The sequence below is a fragment of the Triturus cristatus genome, chromosome 11, assembly GCF_964204655.1.
Source record: "Triturus cristatus chromosome 11, aTriCri1.1, whole genome shotgun sequence".
Lineage (NCBI taxonomy): Eukaryota > Metazoa > Chordata > Amphibia > Caudata > Salamandridae > Triturus > Triturus cristatus.
Window position 1 is genome coordinate 964,077,940 of NC_140594.1, and position 22,840 is coordinate 964,100,779.

The 22,840-nt window shown below is 48.1% G+C and overlaps 1 protein-coding gene across 15 annotated transcripts in view; it reads left to right on the forward strand.

The window, feature by feature from the left end:
* Positions 1-22,840, forward strand: part of TRIP12 (thyroid hormone receptor interactor 12) — a 1,120,962-nt gene that overhangs the window by 542,403 nt on the left and 555,719 nt on the right. For all 15 annotated transcript variants that reach the window (XM_085634980.1, XM_085634991.1, XM_085634979.1 and 12 more), the window contains one exon: positions 11,084-11,285. In XM_085634980.1, the coding sequence (XP_085491106.1) occupies positions 11,084-11,285 (202 nt within the window). The remainder of the gene's footprint in view (positions 1-11,083; positions 11,286-22,840) is intronic.

The following is a 22,840-nucleotide window of genomic DNA, read 5'->3' on the forward strand; positions in this document are numbered from 1 at the left end:
ATAGTGAACCCTCCAGTATTGGTAACCTTTATAGTTATATGTAACCATCCTCATCTCTCCATGAGGCTATACCTAATTATTTCACTCCTTAATACGAGTGCTAAACCACATCTAATGGATGGTGGTCTCTTAAGTTGTTGTCTTCAGGTTGATAGTCTGATTGATTGACGTTCCGTTGATTTAAATGATGGGGCCAGGCTACTAAATTGTTAAAGCCTTGGAGCTATTTTTAACATGGAACTGCTATTGTAATGTTGCAGTCTGACTCGTCAGCTCAGCGACAGGGATGTTTCAAGAAAGTACATAGATTAATGATGTCAAATACTGGAGAAATACTATCACAGGTAAGTAACTTTTTTCTTCTCTTAATGTTCAGAACTCAGCACATACTCTGAGATGTTCTGTTTATGAATTTAATGAAGACATTGCTGCTAAGACCTGGTGTTAAAAATAAGTGAGTATTTTTTTTTTTTTGGGAACCCCATACCTCTTCATTATGCTTATATTTTCTTTCATCCTGGTATTATATATATCCCTATTTCATATTCTATCAAATGAAGTTTGGAGCCATTGGCTAATGTACTTGAAGTATGGTTTGCTGTGTCTAGTACTAGAACATTTTGTGTTTGGAAAATTTGAGATCTTGTAGAGTGATTGCATCACTGGCACATCCATCTTTACAGATGGTGGCATCTGTGTGCTATGTTAAGCAAATGATTTCTTTTTATCTAGACCACCTCTTTAATTGCTCTGTTTTTCAAGATGTTGGTTACTGCACTTAGTTCTAATATCTAAGATGGACTTTGTGTTTGAAAGTCACGTTAAACCCTTCCGAAGACTGTTTGCCCACTTTGTAGTACTATTTTGAGCGAAACAGTGGCCACATTAAGCACTCCTACCTTTCCCCATCTCCAGATATTTTTTTCTATCATACTTTGTTATAGGAACTTGTGAGAAAGTGGCTCTGTATATACTGTTCCCAAATAGGTACAGGGTGTACAGAGTCCAGTCCCCAGAGGTTTGACAGAGGCTAAAGTTAGATATAACCTTACTCCGTAAAGTGGTAGCTTGGTCAAGCAGTAAGGCAGTATCAGAAGACAGTGTAAAGCATTTGTTGTAGACACTCAGTCAGCAAATGGTCTCACACACTCAATAACTGAACTCTAGGCCAATGGTTTATATATAAAAAAATATATGCTTGTTTTATTTTAGAACCAACAATTGGAATTAAAATATACTTTCTCAGAATGAGATGCTTTATATAAATACTTTTGCAATATGCAATTGACTTTTGTAAATACTGGTTACAGGTTGTTGCAATAGGCAACACAATATCAAACACAATAATGCTTTGAGCTCAATGGGAATTTTAAGTTATCTGCAATAGATTACATTCAGGGTTACTTTTGTAACTCCAGGACTGGATACTAGATTTAGTCCTGGGACAGTTCTTAGAAGCAAGTGATAAAAGTCGACTTAGTTACTGTTGTGATTTTTAGGAAATATTTAGCTGTTTTAAAAGTTGACACTTAGAAGAAATTTCATAGAAAACAATCAATGATTCCCTATGGAAGAAAATTCAAGTTGCAGGTATAGTATGTTCTCGTTACTTATGTAATCCAGTACTGGGTGCCTAGACTCAGTACTGGGACATCTACCTAAAACAGGTAAGTAATTACGTTTTCACAATTAGCACGATTTTTAAAGAATATTTAATGTTTGCAAAAATCGACACTTAGAAGAAATTTCACAGAAAAACAGACAATGGTTTCCTATGGAAGAAAATTGGGTTACTGGTAAGTACGGTTGTATTTTTTAGGGTCAGTGCTGGGCACCAAGATCCAGCACTGGGATCTCTCCTAAAAGCAAGTGAGTATTTTCGTTTTCGTTTCTCGGCTGATTTTTGGTGAATATTTCAAGTTTTAGAAACCCCACACTTAAAAGACATTTCAGAAGAAACCAGTCAATGTTACCCTATGGAGAAAATTGAGTTATCGGCTGTTGGGTAAGTACTCGTCTGGCAAAGTTAAGGTTCTGGGCACAGACTCTGGGGTCTCCCAGGGTCAGGTAGGTATAGTTGTTACACCCTCAGCGGCGCAGGGGCAGCCGTGTGCAAAGTGAGTTAGGCCCAATGTTATCCTATGGGAGGCAGGGGGACCTTGGTTGGTGGCTGCTGACTAGCAGGCCACGCGGCTGTGGGAGCTGTGCTCCTGGTAAGTTGCTCAGGGCAAATGGGGAAGTAGATAGGTGTAAAGGTTACACTGCCAGGGCCACTCGGGCGGCTGGGTGCAGGGAGCTTTTGAGCCTTCGGGCGCTCAATTGATTTCAATGGAAAAGCTCCTGGTTGGAAAAAGGCTGCCAACTCGGGGACGAAGATACTTCAGGTGCCGCCGCCACCACCACTTCGAGAGGTAAGTTGGGTAGTTGGAGGATAGGTAGGTACCCAGGAGTTGGGCACAGGGGGCCGCAGGGCGCCGGGTGCAGGGGTGCCTTTTGGTGTCGGGAAATGTTACCCTCTGTTGATCGCGGTTGGGGGGGGGGGGGGTACCTGCTTCTGAGGCTGCAGGCGTCAGGAGCGTCAAGGGAAGTCCTTGGGTGCCGGACTCTGGGTCACAGTCGCCAGGGGGTCGTCCTCGTGGTCTTTGTTCACTCCGGCACAGGCCAGGCTTGGCGGGTGCAGAGTGTGCAGGGTTCGCAGTTCTGGTCTGATGCCAGGGATTAGAAACTGATTTTGAGCAGAGCCTCTGGTCATGGGAGTCCCAGGTGCTTAGAGCTAAAGGGTAGCCAGGTCCTCCGGGGTTTGTGAGGTTGCTGGCCACAAAAGGTGCCGGGATGTAGCAGGAGCAGGTTCGAGGGTCGACAGGCCGGTAGGGCTGGGGCCAAAGCAGTTGGTGTCTTCCTCTTCTTAGCAGCTGTACAGCAGGTCTTCTTTCTTCTTGCTCTTCTTTGTATTTTGGAATCTGGGGAAGGTAGGTTCAGGGTGCCCCTAAATACTAGATTTAGGGGCTTTACAGGTAGTTAAAGGGCAGGGACCAATGGGTCCCTGTCCTGGGGTGGGTACACCCCCTATTCTGCCACTCTCCTGTGGGAGGGGGGCAGTAGCCTGGTCCTGATTGGGTAGGGCCTCCCATCTTCAAGATGGTGAACACCTGGAGATGTGCTTCACCTCGCCTCCCCCACCTGAGGGGTGGGGTTGGCAGGCTGGCACATCCCCTGTCCTTATTTGGGGTTTCCGGCAAGGCTTCCCGCCAGAGTGGGGGTTGCAAGTGGCCTTTGGAACCTCACAGAGGCGGCATGCCTTTTAAGCTTCCCCTTGTCCATCCTGGGGGAGGAGACCTAGCACCTCGCCCAGGATGTGCATTGTTGCAGGCCCAGGAGAGCAGGGGCTCTCCTACCCAGGGGTCCAGCAACATGTCTGCTGTGTGGCAGCCTAGGCAGCCTCTCGGACCAGACGTGGATTGTAGCTTAGGTTTCAAGGGGCATCTATAAGATGCCCTCTGTGGTGCTTGTTACATTAAATCCCACACTGACATCAGTCCGGGTTTAATGTGCTGAGAAGTTTGATGCCAAACTTCTCAGTCTTCAGTGTTGCCATCATGGTGCTGTGGAGTTCATGTTTGACGAGCTCTCAGCACCATGTACTCTTCAATGGCAGCACTGCACTTACAGGGCTCATGCTCCTGTGCCCACACCACTGGCATAGGGCACCCAGCTAGAGGGGTAGCTGATGTATGCCAGGGCCGTGTAGGTGGTGGGCATGGCACACAGGGATGTGTGCCATGTCGACTCTTCGTTTTGTCTTGTACCCAACACTCAGCCTGCAAGGGCAGTGTGTGTGTGTTAGGATACAGGTCCTCTAAGGGTGGCACAATGAGTGCTGCAGCCCTAAAAGGCCTTCCCTGGTCACCAGGCCCTGGGTACCTAGGGTACCATTTACCAGGGGCTGACATGTGGCGAGGGTTTGCCAATTTGGGTTTGATGTTTTTGTTTAGGGACGGAACATAGGCCCTGGGCACCTGATTGGCAGGAGTCCAGGGCACACTCAGTCAAAGTACATTCAGCAGTTCAGCAAAAAGTGGGGGCATACCATGCAAGAAAGATGCCACTTTCTCACACCCTGGCAGTGCAACTTCTACTCCTACCTACTTCCCCATTTGCCCTGAGCAAGTGACCAGGAGCCCAGCTCCCACAGCCGCGTGGCCTGCTAGTCTGCAGCCACCAACCAAGGTCCCCCTGCCCCCCTTAGGATAACATTGGACCTAACTCATTCTGCACCCGGCCGCCCCAGTGCCGATGAGGGTGTACGAACTGTGCGTACCTGACCCTGGGAGACCCCCGAAGATATGCCCAGAACCTTAACTCTGCCAGTCCAGTACTTGCCCAAAAGCCGATAACTCACTTTTCTTCCGTAGGGTAACTTGACTTGCTTCTTCTGAAATTTCTTCTAAGTGTGGAGTTTCTAAACTTTTTAATATTCACCTAAAATCAACCGAGTAACGAAAACAGAAATACTCATCCCAGTCCTGGGTCTTGGTGCCCAGCACTGACCCTGAAAAGTACTTGCAACCGTACTTACCACTAACTCAATTTTCTTCCCTAGGAAACCGTTGACTGTTTTTCTGTGAAATTTGTTCTGTTGATTTTTGCAAACTACAAATATTCTTTAAAAATCGTACCAACTGTGAAAACGTAATTACTTACCTGTTTTAGATAGATGCCCCAGTGCTGAGCCTAGGAGCCCAGCACTGGATTACAAAAGCAGTGAGAACATACTTTACCCGTAACTTGAATTTTCTCCCATAGGAAACCATTGACTGTTTTTCTATGAAATTTATTTTAAGTGTCAATATTACAAATTTATAAATATTCCTTAAAAATCGCCTGTATAACTTAAACGCAGTTTCTCAATTGCTTACAGGTGGTACACTAGTGCTGGATCCAACACTGACCTAGAAAAAGTACCCATTATCCCACTTACCTGCTAAGTGAATTTCCTTCCATAGGATAACATTGGCAATTTGATCAGAAAAAGTTTCTAAGTGTCAACTTTTAAAATAGCAAAATATTGCTTAAAAAGCACAACAGTAACTTAACCGAATTTACTCACTTGTTTCCAAGAACTGTCCCAGGACTGAATCTAGGATCCAGTCCTGGAGTTAGAAAAGTAATATTGAAAGTAATCAAGTGCACATAACTTAAAATTCCCATTGAGCTCAATGTATTATTCTGTTTGAAATTGTGTTGCCTAGTGCAACAACCTGTAACTATTAACTACAAAAGTCAATTGCATTTTGCAAAAGTATTTAACTAAAGCATCTCATTCTGAGAAAGTATATTTTGATACCTATTGGTGGTTCTAAAATAAAACAACCATATATTTTTTTTATATAAACCATTGGCCTAGAGTTCAGTTCTTGTTTGTGAGACCATTTGCTGACTGGGTGTGTACAACAAATGCTTTACACTGTCCTCTGATACTGCCTTACTGCTCGTCCAAGCTACCACTTTAGAGAGTAAGGTTATATCTAACTTCTGCCTCTGCCAAACCTCTGGGGACTGTTGACTCTGTACACACTGTACCTTTTTGGGAACAGTATATACAGAGCCACTTTCTCACACCCCCTATTTGCGGACTTTCAAGTAAATGTTGGGAATGATGTTGTCTTGCATTCTGTTAATCACAAATTTCTGTCTGCGCATAAGACCCTTACAAGAGCAATTGGATGCACAATGGGTACAACCCCAGGGAACTTTTGAAGACACAATCAAAATTACCCCAGCTATGAAACTAGTGATGTCTTGGTGAAAAAAAAATAGAAATTATCTCTCAGGGCCTATCTTTGGTTCCTGTGCTGCCCCATATCATAATGACAACAGACGCTTTCCTAGAGCATTGGAAAGCTCACCTGCAGGAACTAGAAATTCACAGAAAATGGTTTTCTCAAGAGGGAAATGTGCATATCCGTCTTCTAAAATTGAATGTTGTCTTCCTAGGCCTCCAATCTTTTTCCCCCAGAATACTCCGTTCCTCTGTCTTGGTTAGGACGGACAATACCACAACCATGTTCTGTCTCACCGAACAAGGAGGAACAAAACCAAAGGTCTTTTTTCCACAAGACCAGCTAATATAGGAATGGCTTATTGCTCACAACATTTCAGTACAAATGGGCAGATTCCATGAGCAGGACTGCAAAACATTGCGACTAGTGGGAACAAAATCAGCAACAGTAATCCAAGTTTTCTATCAGTAAGAAAGCACAAATCTAGATCTATTTGCAACTCTTCAGAACAAAAAATGCTAGATGTGTGCTAGCAGGTTTCCTTCCAAAAAGTCTTGGGGAAATTCATTTCTTCTAGTCCTGACAGGAATGTTCGCTTAAGTTTTCCCTCCTAGAGTGGTCTAGTTTTCAGCCCATGTACTCCTCATGGCTTCTCTTGCACTTAGAATATTTAAGAATTGACTTAAGTATTTGTTGGGGCACATCTATTCATGCAGATATGCCCTCAACTTGGCTGTAGTGCACCCTGCCTTAAGGCTGTAAGGCCTGCTAGAGGGGTGACTTACCTATACCTACAGGCAACGCTGTCTGTCTGTCATGGCACCCAGACAGCGTGCCATGTCGACTTAATCGCTTTTCTCCTCAGAAGGTCATGCAAGCAGCAAGGGCAGTTGCATGGAACTTGAGAAGGGGGATCCCAGGGGACCTTCTTCGGCTCCCAGGCCATAGGTACTCGGGGTACCATTTATTAGGGACTTCAAGAGGGCAGAAGTACCAATTGCGGGTATGTTTTAGAGAAGAGGAATGACCTGGTTGGCAAGAGCCCTGCGCACTACAGTCAAAATGCGTCAAAACCAGGCAAAAAGTGAGGGCTAATCATGTCAAAATAGGCACTTTTTTCACAGACCTGCTTTATCACTGACCCAATTTGGTTTTTGCAGCCATTACTTTTTGCCACAATAAAGCAGGAAAGCCATTGATTGAAACGGTTAAAGCACACTGTACAAGAAAAGTAGCTGCATCTACGGCCCTGTTTGCGAGATTTTCGTTACCAGACTTTTGCAGGGTGGCCACTTTGACTTTGTCCACACCTTCACAAAATTTTGGCTGGATTTTTCACAGAAAGTGGAGGCTGCAGTTGGGCAGGAAGTGTTAAATCACCTCTTTCTGTAAGTTACAGAAATATTTTTTTAGCCTACATATTATGCTATGCAATGTCTTCAAGCTTTAAGTTTGAATTAATACAGGAGTTTTATTTTTGATGGTAGCCTTCGTATCATCATGGTGGCTTTCCACTATGGAGTGGTATGCCATACCCACCGTCTCTTTGCCTTGGTACTGCTTACTAGTCTGATTCAAGCATGTTAATCTATGACAGATTCCATACTGGAGAAAAATGTGGTTCTCCAGTGTTGATATTTTTCAAAGATTCACATGTGACCCTCCCTCCTCCTCCCCATTAGGCCTCATCACTCTGTATGCCTCTTACACTCATTCATTTTAGACTTGTGCTAGAAATTTGAGGTCTAGTGTCTCTTAAGGTTGAGTGCTTCGGGGGTCTGGGCTTTGGTTGGTTGACATTTGGTTCTAATAAAACAATGTTGTAAGAAACTTGCTCTATATATACTGCACCAAAGTGAGGTACAGTGTGTATAGAGTCCAGGAGTCTCCAGAGGTTTGGCAGAGGTTACAGTTAGATGGAACCTTACTCTCTAAAGTGGTAGCTTGGTCGAGCAGTAAGGCAGTATCAGAGGACAGTGTTAAGCATTTGATGTACACAGTCAGCAAATTAATTCACACACTCAAGAACTGAACTCTAGGCCAATTGTTGTGTATAAAAAATATACTGTTTTATTTCTAGAACCAAGCACGCCTGGTACAGGTAAGCATAAAAAATACTTTGCAGTAGTAAATTACTTGTATGAACACCTTTCAAAATTGTAGTATAACTAGTACTGCTTTTGGTTACAGTTTTAACTAAGCAGTTTGCAACACATTGCAGGTATAGTACATTCAAATGAATCGGCTTTTTAAGTAAAATGCAGTTAATTACTTTTCAGATTACTTTTACTTACACAGGGCTGGATCCCACATTCAGCCCTGGGACATTTCCTGAAAACAGGTGATTAAATGCGTTTGTTAGAGGTTCGATTTTTAAAGAATATTATTGCATTTCAAAAGTTGATACTAAAAATCGTTTTCACATAGAATCACCAATGTTCTCCTATGGGAGGAAATTCACTTAGCAGGTAAGTTACTTTTGCGTTACTTTTGTAATCCAGTGCCGGACTCCTAGATTCAGCACTGGGACCTTTCTTGCAAACAGTTGAGAAAATTAGGTTAGATTATTTGTGCGATTTTTAAGGTATATTCTTAGTTTTCAGAAGTCAACACTTGGAAACTTTTTGGGAGTGTCAATGTTATCCTATGAGGAGAAGTGAGTTATCGGTCTCGAGGTAAGTAATCGGTCTTTTGAGTTGGGGTTCTGGGGTTAGACTCAGGGGTCTCCCAGGCTCAGTGATGCACTGTTGCACCCTCAGCAGCACTCGGGCGGCCGGGTGCAGAGTGTTGAGGCCCAATGTTATCCTATGGGGGATAGGGGGGCTCCGGTTGGTGGTGGCTGGCAAACAGGCCACAGGGTTGTGGGAGCAAAGCTCCTAGGGGTAAGCTCAGGGCAAGTTGGGGACCAAGTTAGCGCAAAAGGGGCACCCTCAGCGGCACTAGGGCGGCTGGGTGCTGTTTTGAGGTCGGGTGCCCTGTTGATTTCAATGCGTTTCTCCGGGACAAAGAAACACTGCAGGCTCGGGGACGAGGATCCTCCACGAGTGACCACCACTTCGAGGGGTAAGTTGGGATCTAGAGGGATGGTTAGGCACCGCTGGGTTGGGCACACAAGGCCGTGGGGCGTCGGGTGCAGAGGTGCCTTTGGACGTCGGATTTTCTTACCCGGTCTGGTCGCGGTAGGGGGGTCCTCTGGATTGAGGCTGCCGGCGTCATCTGGAGACTTGAGGCAGGTCAGGGGTCGCCGCGTCGCGGGTCAGGATTGCCGGGGGGACCACCTCGTGGTGTTTGTTCACTCAAACATAGGCCGTGCTCGGCGGGTGCAGAGTGTGCTGGATTTGCGGTTACTGTCTGGCACCAGAAGCTGCTGTTTAAACACGTCCAGTGTTCACGGGAGAAACAGCTTGGAAAGTGAATGCAGGCAGGTCCTCCGGGGTTTTTAAGGTTGCTGGCTGCTGGACACCCCGGGGTTTCGCAGGAGCAGGTCCGAGGGGAGACAGGCCTATAGGGCTGGGGCCGAGTCAGTGGGTGTCGTCCTCTTGTTAGCTCTGCACAGCTTCTCGTCCTTCTTTTCTTGTGGTTGCTGGATTTCGGGAAGGAAGGTTCAGGGTGCCCCTAAATACTAAATTTAGGGGCTTTACAGGTAGGTAGAGGGCAGGGACCATTGGATTCCTTCCCTGGGGTGGGTACACCCCCTATTCTGCTAATCTTCAATGGGAGGGGGGCAGGAGCCTGTCCCTGGTTGGCTGGGTCCCCCCCATCCTCAAGATGGCGGGGACTCGAGGTTGTGCTTCACCTCGCCTCCCCCAACATAGGGGTGGAGTTGGCAGAGGTGGGCACACCACACTTCCTCACTTGTTTTTCCCGCCGGTTCTTCCACCCAAAGTGGGGGGGTAGAACCAGTGGGGACCAGTTGCTGAAAGCAGCAAATTGTCTGGCGAGGCTCACAAAGGCGGCATGCCTTTGAAGCTTCCCCTTCATGAACCCTTCCCATCCTGGAGGAGGAGGCTTGGCACCTCGTCCCAAGATGTGCATTGTATTGTTTCAGGCCCCCGAGAGCAGCAGGCTCTCGACCCAGGGGTCCAGAAACATGTCTGGTGGTGGCAGCCTGCGCAGCCACTCAGTCAGGTCACTGGTAGTTTGTCGTTTTTCAGGGGGCATCTCTAAGATGCCCTCTGTGTTGCATTTTACATTAAATCCCACACTGGCATCAGTGTGGGTTTAATGTGCTGAGAAGTTTGATACCAAACTTCCCAGTCTTCAGTGTAGCCATTATGGTGCTGTAGAGTTCGTAATGACAACTTCCCAGCACCATATACTCTTAATGATAGCACTGCACTTTCAGGGCCCAGGAATGGACCTGGTGCCTGTAGGGGTTCAGGGCTCATGCACCGGTACCCTCACCACTCGCATAGGGCACCCAGCTAGAGGGGTGACTGATGTATGCCAGGGCAGTGGTTTGTGGGGATGGCACACAGGGTTGTGTGCCATGTCGACTTTATGTTCTGCACCCAGACACTCAGCCTGCAAAGGCAGTGTGTGTGTGTGTGTGTGTGTGTGTGTGAGAGGGTACAGGGCCTCTAAGGGTGGCACAATAAGTCCTGCAGTCCGTAGGTGCCTTCTCTGGTCACAGGGCCCTGGGTACCTATGGTACCATTTACCAGGGACCTACCTGTGGCCAAAGTTGCCAATTGGGTTTTGTTTTGGGGAAAGAACACAAGCCCTGGGGTCCTGATTGGCAGGGCCCCAGAGCACATCAAGTCAAAGAGCATCAGTAGCCTGGCAACAAAAAAGAAAAAGGGGGGGTTTATTGCAACAGAAACCAACTTTCTCACAAATGTGAATTAATTACCATTGTCATTTGGGTTCTCTGTGGTTTTCTGTTTTCAATGCTTAGTCATAGCAAGGCTTATTATTATTACTACTGCGGAACTCCTGGAGGCGATGGAGAAGATTCAAGCATTTGAATCTATGAAAGATATCAATACTGGAGAACCACAGTGTACAAGTAAGTAACTTGTTTTTCCCTTAACATTGTGCGTAAGCAAACTACCAATAAAGTCACACTGGGGAAAAAACAAACCTGGGAAAAGTATGCAAATACGAAGTCCTCTACTCAAGAATCTCAACTTCTTTGTCATACAGGTGGAAGGGTAGAGCCAAATTGCAAAAAAAGTAGGTTTTAAACATTTATCCTTACTACTTGTCTAATTCTTCCAACTTCTTTTTCGTTTTTTATGTTTTTAGCTTGCTTGTTGCAACTGACTTTCTCTGGTATTAATTTTAACATTACCTTTTTAAAGGTGTGATGCATCAAGTGAAAAATTTAGCGGAATCGGAGACCCTGCTAACAAGTCCCCCTAAAACATGCGCGAATGGATCAGGAACTCTACTTTCCACTACAATAAGCACTGGCATAACCACTGTTGCAAGCACCGTTACAGACTTGGGCTCCCCAAGCTTACAACATAGCAGAGATGATTCATTGGATCTTAGCCCACAAGGGTAAGTATTGCTTCAACTTAATTGAGCTTAGGTTAATTTCATTTAAACTGTTTGTATCCACATGGTAGTGACCCTATAACTGACATGACGCAACACTAAGTTATTGTGGATGAAGAGTTGTAGTACACGTTGGAGTCTTAAACAGTCCAATATAATACCACTGACACATTTTATATAGTACCTGACAAATGTGAAGGTGTTGGAAACTTCATTGCTTCGGTTTAATTATGAATTTTCAGCAGTGTTGTTGGCTATGTGTTGCCAGAGAAAGTGTTAAGCTGAGAATCCAACCTGACTTTCACCTGCTTCTTTATGAAACTTAGTACTTAATTATTCTTTCTCTGGTTTCTTAGTGTACTATGCCTTATGGCCTGGTACTGAAGTGTCTTTCAAGGTCCCAGTATTCCTGTCTTGAGACTGAGAAATTAACTTCTGTGCAACAAGTTGTCTTGCATTATGCAACAAGTTGTCTTGCATTAGAACTTTTATAGATTTATTTGATTGACTTTTCTGCCCTTTGTCTTCAATTAGGAATGTTCATGTATCCCAATATAATACTGCTGGTTTCTCTTCAGGTTTGTCTTCTCCACAATCTTCAGGCATTAAGACCTGGGTGTTCTCTCTGGTCAAGTGTGTGTCCTCATTTTGACACCTCTGGATCGCTTATCTCAGGGTTCAGCCTAGTAGGGAACCTCAAAAGAAAAAAGTTTATTTCTATTTGCAGTTCTCCAGCTTTCACATGTTTCATAGATTCACATGCTTAAATAAAACAGTGATCAAGCTGGAAATCCTCAGTAAACAGTGCTTATGGAAAAATGGTCACATACTTGTTTAAAATAGCCTTATCTGGAAGAGACTGTAGTAATAGATTCCTTACCTTTAGAATTTCCCCCAGGCGTCAGACTGGATACAGAGATTTTTTCTTTAGTAGTACTGCTGCGCGTCGTTAGGTGGCATTGGTCGACTCCTCATCCGTTGTTGGCGTCGGGATGACTTTGCGGTGTCTATTTAGATGCCGCCCCTGCATGCTGACATCAGTTTTCTTTTTCCGCACAAGCCTAGCGCTGATCCGGAGAGAGCTTGCCCTGTAGTCAATTTTTGACTAACCTTTTTCAACACTTTGTCGATACCTTTTTCGAGTCTTCGACTCCTGGTGCCCAAGGAGTGTCCCTCTGCCGAACCACATTCAAGCCTTGTGATTCCTGTCACAAGCTGATGTCCATCATGGGTCTGCACCTAGTGTGCCTCTGGTGCCTGGAGCGCGACCACGACCCAAAGTTGTGCTCTTACTGTCGGCCATCAACCCAAAGTCTTTGCGGGAGTGGTCCCGAAAGCTTCTAGATGCCCGGCATTCGGCTCTGCGCCGCTCAAGGTCCCGGTCGAGAGGAAGGTCTCTGGACCAGTTGCGGATCGCCATCACCATTCTTCCTCCAAGTCTTTGTCCTAGGGTAAGTTGAAGCACAAAAAGAAGGCAAAGAAGCACCGTCTCTCTTTGCCTTTACCCAATCTGTCGGCTGACGCAACGTGGAACCCAGAGAGTCTTTGCTCTCCGGCTCCACCCTCGGAGCCTGCTTCTGGGACGGCTCTGCGCTTCCCTCCTTTTCCTGGAGCCGGAACCTCCCCTGCCCAGCTTTGAGCTTTAACGAAGCGCTTCACAGCATCTTTGGGTAGCCCGACTCCGCCTGCGCGCCTTTGGGACCTGCAGAGTCGGCTGAGGGCCCTGGGCCTTCGATGCCAGCGGCTCTGGCACCAGAGGGCCTCTCTGGATTCAGGCATGGATCCGATCAGCGCCGGTCGACCTCACGGTACCTTCATGGGCGCCGGTTTCAGGGACAATGCCGGAAGGTACTTTCGTACTGCTGTTCATCCCTGGTTTTCCTGTCTGCCCTGAGTGGCCTCCAGAGGAGGACTGGGAGGAGTCTGTGGACCCCTTGGCTGACCAGCTTGATGAGCTGGTCTGGCCTGAGGAACTGGGTGATGCCAGTGGTTTGGATACCTCCCCAGACCTTGGCATGCTCTCCTCCCCTACCGTGGCTACTGAGGGAGATTACTACGCAGTGGTGTTGCGTAGGTAGGCTGGGGTCTTGGGCTTTCTACTATGGCAGTCAGGACTAACCTCCTGACTGAGGTTTTTCAACCGGCAGCAGCCTCTTCGGAGCCCCTTCTGCCTTTTAAAGAAGCCCCGGGAGACTCACATTTCCGCTCCCAACAGCCAACCCCCAAGAGCTTGGTGGTCCCAGCCTTGTCCTCTAAGGGCGCATTCCCTAGTGCTCCCTCAGATAGGGAATCAAAGACGCTGGACCACCTTGGGAAGATATTTCTTCCACCAGTTTAGCGCTGCAGTCAGTGAACACTGCATGCCCCTTAAGCCGTTATACCGATACGGTGTGGGATACTGTTGCGCAAGTGCTGCGCCACAATGCCCGGATGAGGCCCGGGTCGTTCTCACCCGTGCAGTGGCAGAGGGTAGAGATGCAGCAAAGTTCACCATCACGTGTGGGCTGGACACCGCCGACTCTCTGGGCAGAAAGTTTCCACGTCAGTAGCCTTGAGGCGCTACGTCTGGTTTCTCAGGGGTTTTCCAATCCACCCTACTGGACTTGCCCTTTGATAGCCGTTGCCTTTTTGGTGACAAGGCAGACTGCACTCGAGCGCTTCAAGGAATCTGAAAGAGACACGTTATTGATAGATTCCTTACCTTAGAATATCCCCAGGCGTCAGACGGGATCCGGAAAGTTTTCATCAGCAGTACCATTGCGCGTCGGTAGGCGTTGTCATACGGCTCCGCATACATCGCTGGCGTCGTAGCTGCCGAGATGACGTTGTCGGAGCTACTTAGATGCACCCACGCGCGCTGACGTCGGTTCTTTTTTTTCGCGAGAGAGCACGGTACCCCTAGTTAAAAGAACATGTCGGTAGCGGACCCGCACGACATGTCTCTCTTCTGGTTGGTGCACGCCCATGACCCCGAGGCTTGCCCCGATTGTCGGGCCATGGCGCCGAAAGCTTTGCGGGAGCGTTCCCGGAAGTTGTTGGAGGTTCGGCAATCGCTTCCACGCCGATAGCGGTCCTGCGGTCATGGGACCGGTCGCAGAGCCATCGGCATCGCTCGGTGGAATTGAAGACAGGTAAGTCAAGTCGCCATAAAAAGTCGAAGAAGCGACGTCGCTCTTCCTCTACCCCTCACCAGTCGCGGGACGAGGTGGAGGGGGCCGGCGGTCACTCCCCCGCAGCTCCGTTGTTGCCTGCGTCCTAGTTCGCACACGACTCCTAAAGAGGTACAGGCCTTTGTGTTGGCCTTGCTCCGTTTGTTTGCCCCATCGGGTCCCTCTGGAGCGCCTTCGGGCCCTGTGAACCCGTTGTGTGGATCTGCCCCCGTGTCGCCTCCTTTGGCCTCGGCTACGCCGGCACCATACCCTCCGGCGCCAGGTGCGACGCTGACTCCGGATGGCGCCGAACCAGGATTGGTCTCATACCCCCCGATTCAATTTTTTGGTGGGGAGTTTGTCCCAATTCTCCGGGCACCTTGTACTTACCGGCCTCTTCAACAAACGGTGGATGAAGGGGAGTACTGGGAGGGGTCTGAAGACCCTCTTGCAGCTCAATGCGAGGATGAGCCTGAATGGGAAGGCGACATGGAGGGTCCAGTGGATCTGGATTTCTCTCCACACCCTGGTACACTGTCTCCTTCTTCCGTGGCTACGGAGGAGGTTGGCTCTTAACCTCGAGCTCCCTTCTGTACCTATCAGGACCAATATCCTGACTGAGGTGCTGCAGCCACCGTGCTCCACGGAGCCGCTGCTGCCCTTCAACGAGGCGCTTACTGACCTCCTGTTGAGCACCTGGAACAAACCTAACACAGGGGTTCCTGTGGCACGCCGCCATTGCCCGGTGCCGAGCACATTCTCTTCTGCTCCTCCGTACAAGGAATCTATGAAACTGGAGCAGATTGGGAAAAAGATTATCACTTCTGCCAATTCCGGGTTGCGAGCGGTGAATACTGCGTGCCTGTTGGGCCGCTATTCCCATTCTGTGTGGGACACCGTGGCACAGGTGCTACCTTAATGTCCTGTGGAAGCACGGGCGGTTCTCTCCCAGGCCATTACCGATGTGAGAGATGCTGCTAAATGTACTATCCATTGTGGGTTTGAACAGCCGATTCCCTCGGCAGAGCACTTTCCACAATGGTGGCGCTCCGCCGCCGTTACGCTTTGCTCAGAACTACTAGCTTCTCCGGGGATGTCCAGAACACTTTGTTGGACATGCCCTTTGATGGCACACGCCTCTTTGGTGACAAGGCGGATAGCACCCTGGAACGCTTTAAGGACTCTCAGGCTACAGCCCAGGCCTTGTGTCTCGCCACCACGCGTACTCCCTCTGGGTCTGCTTTTCGCACCTTTCGAGGTTCGGGTCGAGGCACCCAAGCGCGTTCCTTTCAGACCCGCAAGCTTGCGCAGTCGCTGACGTGGAACCCGCCGTGTTGGGTCCCGAGGACAGCGGGTGGGTCAAATTACCACCGCCCCTGCCGCCACCTCAAAACCTTCCTAGTCCGATGTTTCAGGCCCACCAGACACCAGTGAGTGGCAGGATTTGCCATCACCTTCCCCACTGGCGCACATCACCTCAGACAGGTAGGTTCTGCAAATAGTCCGAAGGGGCTAGTCCCTCCCCTTCGAGTCTACCCCTCCAGCCATGCCACCTCAGTACCACCGCATGTCGGGTGATCGCTTGTCACTTCTCCAGCAGGAAGTTGTGGCCCTCTTGGCCAAGGGGGCCATCGAGCGCGTTCCGACGCCAGAAGTAGGTCGTGGTTGTTATTCCCACTACTTCTTGGTTCCAAAGAAGGACAAGTGCCTGTGTCCTATTTTGGACCTCAGGAACGTCAATCGCTTCCTCCGGAAAGAGAAGTTCAAAGAGCTCACGCTTGCTCAGGTCTTGCCTGCCCTAGACCCGCAAGACTGGCCAGTAGCGTTGGACTTGCAGGATGCTTATTTTCATATCCCCATCCTGCCAGCCCACCGGCGTTAACTGCGGTTCACGGTGGGCCACAAGCACTTTCAGTTCACCGTGCTCCCTTTCGGCCTTACCAGCGCCCCTCGGGTGTTCACGAAAGTGATGGCGGTGACCGCAGCTCATCTGTGCAGATCAGGGGTTTGTCTTCCCCTATCTCGACAACTGGCTGTTGAAGGCGGGCTCACCCCAGGCAGTCGTCTCCCACCTCCAGACTACGGCCAACCTCCTGCATTTGCTGGGGTTTTCCATAAACGTTCCGAAGTCGCACCTCATTCCCTCTCAGAAGCTCATCTTCACCGGAGCGGTTCTGGATACGGTGCAGTTTCGAGTTTATTCTCTCGAACAGCGAGTCCAGGACATTAGGGCTATGATTCCGATCTTTCGGCCCTGGGTTTCGATCAGGAAGAACCTGAGGCTAATGGACTTCATGGCCTCCTGCATCCTGCATATTAATCATGTCAGATGGCATATGCGGGCTCTGCAGTGGGACCTGAATTTCCAGTGGACGCAGCATCTGGGAAACCTGTCCGACTACGTCAAGATCTTGGAGGGCACTGCACAGGACTTGCAGTGGTGGCTCACGGACCAGCGTTGGGTCAGCGGCACACAGTGGTGACGGACACGTCCCTCCTGGGATGGGGCGGCCACATGAGAGTCCATGCTCCATATCAACCTTTTGGAGCTCAGGGCGATCCTACTTACACTGAAAGCATTCCTTCCCTCTGTCAAGGTGAGAGTAGGGTAGGTGTTCAGACAACACCACCGCCATGTGGTTCTGCAAGAAGCAGGGCGGTGTGGGGTCGTGGACCCTATGTCAGGAGCCTCTACGTCTCTGGACGTGGCTGGAACTTCAAGGCATTTCCTTGCAGATACCCTGAACGCCAGGGCGGACGAACTCAGCCGCAGGTGCATGTTGGATCACGAATGGCGTCTTCACTCAGAGGTGGCGCAAGGTCTCTTTCAGCAGTGGGGAGAATCTTGGTTAGATCTATTTGCCACCGAAGAGAACGTGCAATGTGAGCAGTTCTGCGCGTTGGAGTTTCCAAGGCGGCACTCGCTCAGAGGCGCTTTTCGACGCGAGTGGAGTTGCGGTCTATTGTATGCCTTTCTGCCTATACCACTTCTGCCCAGAGTGCTGAAGATCAGACGCGACCGGCCCAAAGTCATTCTTGTGGCACCGGACTAGGTTCAATGAGTTTGGTATCCTGAGCTACTTCGTATGAGCGTGGATTGGATCCCCCGATCCGACTGCCTCTTCGGAAGGATTACCTGTCGCAGCACTCGAACCTGTCCAGCCTCCACCTCCTTGTGTGAAGATTGAGCGGCGAAAGCTGATTCCATTTGACTTGCCTCCTGAAGTCTTTAATGTGATTCTGGCAGCCAGGCGTTCCTCCACTAAAACGGTGTACGCCTGTCGGTGGAAATATTTTGTGCCATGGTGCACAGCAAAATCTGTAGATCCTCTTTCTGCCCCTCTTTCTGAGGTCCTATTGGTCCCCAGATGTCAATAGATTTCTCAACGGTATTACTCTCCTTTTCCCTCCTATTCCTTTTGTTATGCCTCAATGGGACTTTAACCTGGTTCTCACATAATTGACGTGCGCTCCCTTTGAGCCTCTTCATAACTGTCATTTGCGGTTATTAACTTTGAATACTGTCTTCCTGGTGGCCATCACCTCCGCTCGGCGGGTGAGGGAGCTCCGAACTCTTTCCTGTAAACCTCCTTTCCTGGCGATTCATCTGGACAAGGTTGTGCTTCGACCTTGTCCATCCTTTCTATCAAAAGTACTCTCTGCCTTTCATCTCGGGCAAACTGTCGCTCTGCCCACTTTCTTTCCGCCTTCGCACCCTTCAAGAGAAGAAGAAAGGCTCCACTGTCTGGACCCAAAACGTGCGCTTTTGTTCTATCTCAACCGCACACAACAGTTCCGGGTGGATGACCAGCTGTTGGCTACGTGGGCGCCAAGAAAGGCAGAGCTGTGCACAAGCAAACTATCTCCCGATGGGTTGTCTTGTGCATTAATGCCTGTTACTCTCTGGCTAAAAAGGAACCTCCGGTTGGGCTACGCACCCATTCTACCAGGGCGACAGCAACTACTACAGCATTGGGACGCGGTGTACTCCTGCAAGCACTATTGCCTGGACAGCCAAGTCCGGAGAGACTGCTTCTTTGGCTGTTCTGTTCTCCGAGACTTTCTGGTGTGATCTTGGTTCACAGACCCACCACCGGGGTTGGTATTCCTGGGGTATCTATTCTAAGGTAATGAATCTATCACTACGTGTTTCTTTCAGAAGCGCAAGTTACTTACCTTCGGTAACGATATATCTGTAAGAAACATTAGTTAGTGATAGATTCCTTACCGCCCCACCCATTCTCCCCGTTCTGCGAACTGATTTCTAGGGTTGTCATCCCTTTCAGGGCCCTAGTTTCAATGCACCAGTGGTCAGTATCTTGCGGGCTCTCCTATCCTGGCGCGGAAAGTTGTGTACAGAACTGATGTCAGCGCGGCGTCTAATTAGCTGCCGCTACGTCATCTCGGCGACCACGACGCCAACGACGGACACGGAGCCGAACGGCGCCACCTTCCGACGTGCAGGGATACTGCTGACAAACTTTCCGGATCCAGTCTGACGCCTGGGTGTAATTCTAAGGTAAGGAATCTATCAGCACGTGTTTCTTTCAGCTAAAAGTATTCTGACTGCTGATGCCAGTGTACGGGATTTGGGTGCTGTTTTTATCCCAAATGGTTGATGGGAGTGAAAAGGTCATAGGTTTTGTCTCGCGTTCTTTGCAAGGAGCGGAATTGAACGTGAGGCGTTAGCCTGTTCTTGGGCTATGAATTATTTCAGGTTTTACTTGTGGGGTTTACTTTTTTGGGTTAGGACTGACCACAAGCCCCTTGTCCACATGTTTGCTTGCAGGAATGTGGAGAGTACCACTCCTAGAACTAAAAGATGGATTGAAGGACTTTGGGAATATAATTTCACAGTAGTGTACCTGCCTGGTCTCAAGAATATTCCAGCTGATTTTCTCTTGAGGATGCCCTCTGGAAGGTCCACGCAACCAGGAGCTGGTAATAAGATCTGAACCTAAAGACACCCCTGCACCAGACGCCCCACGGCCTTGGGTGGCCCAACCAACTGTGTGTAACCAACCCCCAGCATCCCAATTTAGCACTCCAAGAGGTGGTTGCTCCCAGAAAACCTTTGTCCCCGAGCCTGTAGTGTGTTTGCAAACCGGATAATCCCCATTGAAAGTAAGAGGGCACCCGACAACAAACCAGCACCCTGCACCCGGCCGCCCAAGATCCGCTGAGGGTGTACCTTTAGTGCTAACTTGAAACCCTATTTGCCCTGAGCTTAAATCCAGGAGCTTTGCTCCCACAACCTTGTGGCCTGCTCCTAAGCAGCCACCAACCGGAGATTCCCTATCCCTCATTGGATAACATTGGGCCTCAGCACTCTGCACCCGGCCGCCCTAGTGCTTTGAGAGTGCATACTCGACCATGGGAGACCCCTGAGCCTAACCCCAGAAACCCAACTCCCACCACAAAGTACTTACTTCTGAACCAATAACATTATTTTCTCCCATAGGATAACATTGACTGTTTTTCTATGAAAAGGTTTCGAAGTGTTGAAATTTATAAAAGTCTCAAACTGTAACCAAAAGGCTTTTACTTAACTGTTTACAAGAAATGTCCCAGTGCAGTATCCAGGTATACTGCACTGTGTAAGAAAAGTAATCTGTAAAGTAATCTACTTGACATCTATTGTAAAGTCAATGCAAAGTATATGTACAATATTTCAAAGCATTGCGTTACCAATAATTCTACTGTCATCAAACCAAAGTACATATACAACTACAATTTAAACGGTATTATTAATGCAAAGTATAAATCACTTACCTGTGCCAGGCTTGCTTTGTTCTAGGAAATAAAATAACCTTAAAGAATATTTTCATACAAAACCAATTCGTCTGAGTTCAGTCTTTGAGTGTGTGACAATCATTTGCTTAACACTACCCTCTGATAAAGCCTTACTGCTCGCCCATACTACCACAAATAGAGAGTAAGGTGCTATCTACTTAAACCTCTGCCTACCTTTGGGGTTTCACTGGACTGTGGACACTATACATCACTTTGGTATAGTACATATAGAGCCAACTTCCTACAATGGCAACTATGAAAGCTGTCTTCAGAGTGAGGAGCCTGAGACGACAGTAGGGAAGAGGCTCGAAGGGAGAGCACGTAAGATAGGTTAAGACCAGGTTCAAGTCCCACTGGGGCATTATGAACGGAGAAGGAGGAAAGAGGAGAGTAATGCTCTTTAGAAATCTATTTACAGTAGGGGACTTGAAAAGAGAAGGCTGATCAGGAAGGGGAAGAAAAGCAGATATGGCTGAAAAGTAGCCTTTAAGAGTGCCCAGGGCAGAGCCCTGCTGGGCCAAAGAAAGTATCTACAAGAGACACTCTGAAAGAGGGTTGGAAAGGAGATCCACAGCATTTGCTGTGCACCATGCCACAAACTTATTTGCAAACAGATCTAACCAAGGCTCTCCTCACCGCTAAGACACACCGTGCACCACCTCGGAGTAAAGACTCCATTCATGATCCATCAGGCAGCAGCGGTGAGTTCCTCCACCCTGGCGTTCAGAGAACCTGCCAGGTGTTGAACCACCAGGGACCAAAGCTACAAAAGAACCAGAGGTCGTTATAGTTGAGCCGGGGCAGAAGTAGAACGGGCGGGGAGAACGATACAGGTCTTATTCGTTGCTCGACAGCCCTGAAGAAGTTGTGTGGGACACCTCCCTCGACGAAACATTTGTTGGCTGGGCAATCGGATCAAAATAAATAACACACCAACGGCCTATGTCTACAGATTGTTGATTGAAGAAACTAAGAGAATATATGTGTCTGTAAATATATGAATGAAAAATAGGCCGATATAAAACTGTCAAACGTAAATGAAGATAGCTTGTGCATAGGGATGTTTGCATGTTAGTGAGGACCTTGTAGAAGGGACCCATTTGAGGGTTTAGGGTGTTGATCTCCCTCACCTATTGCACCGCTCAAATAGCTACCACGAGAATTCTGCGCAGACTTGTGAGGCGCCAACTCCACACTTGATAAAACACCCCCGTCGTTTGCATTAATTCTTGACTTTGTTGAAAGCATTAACAGTCTTCGGACTATTAGAAATCCGCACCCTTGTTCAACAGTAACCTTAAAGGTTGAACAATAATCACAAATCTGATCTTTGTTCAGTGGAGCTGGTGCCTGCTATATTGCTTCCGCAAGATACATTTTGGGACTAATGCCTTCACTGGAAATAGTGTCTCCAAGGTAGGATACAGACCCAACTCTGAATTTACATTTTTTCACTTTTTAAAGTGAGTCCACGTTCTTGTAGTCTAGACAGTACTTTGAACAATACCTCATCATGGTTGACTCTATCTTTTCCATAAACAAGTATATCGTCCTGGAAAAACGGAACAGAATCAATACCCGCTAACACATTTTTCATCAATCTTTGAAAACCAGCAGCAGCGCTCGCCAACCTGAATGGCATTCTGATGAATCTATATGCACCCAGGGGAGTGACAAATGTTAATGCTCTTGACTCTTCATGACTCTTCATGTAGCACGATGTGATAATAAGCAGACGATACGATAAGTCCATAACACTGAAAATACAAGCACACCCCATCTTGGCCAGGGCCTCATTAATATTCGGTAATGGCTGCCTGTCAACCCAGATACAATTAATTAAACTTCTCAAATCCACACACATCCTAATTTTGCTGCCTTTGTCCTTTGGAGCTAAAACGATCAGAGCCAACCAATCCAATGACTCCATTTCTACTATGCCCCCCCCCCCCCCCCCCCCAATCCCAAGTAATATATGGATTTCTTCTTGAAGGGGTTTTATCATGAGACTAGTCACCTTTCTGACCTTGTGTGCTGCTGGTTTTGCCTTTGCTTTTAGAATTATTTTATGATTAAAACCACTAATCAGGTCAAGCTTTTCACTAAAAACCTCAGGGTACCTCCCAACAATGTCTTGCTCATCACTGTGGTGTGTGACTAGCATTACCTGATTAGGCGCATTTGGAATCTGATAGAGACTACTAGCCGCAGATTCCTTAACGTAGAATTATCCCCAGGCGTGAGACTGGACGCGGAAAACTTTTTTGCCCAGCATCTCTGCGAGCCGGGTGGCGGCACCATGCTACTCTGCCCGACGTCCACTGCGAGCGTGATGTCGGCGAGGTCACATAAGCCCCACCCAGGCGCCCTGACGTCAGTTTTCTTCTTTTTCGCATGCAACGCGGATCTGGACATGTCCCTGGCCGGTTTCAGGCCTTCTTTTCCACTTTTAGACTATTTTTTTTTAAAACCGTGTGCGAATGCCTTTGGGCTTTAAGACATGCTCGTCTTGCGCGTGACAGTTGTCGGAGACGGCTCCGCACCCCATCTGTGTTTGGGGGAGCACCACGACTCCACGGACTGTGAGGCATGTCAGAAAATGAAGCCGAAGTCCTG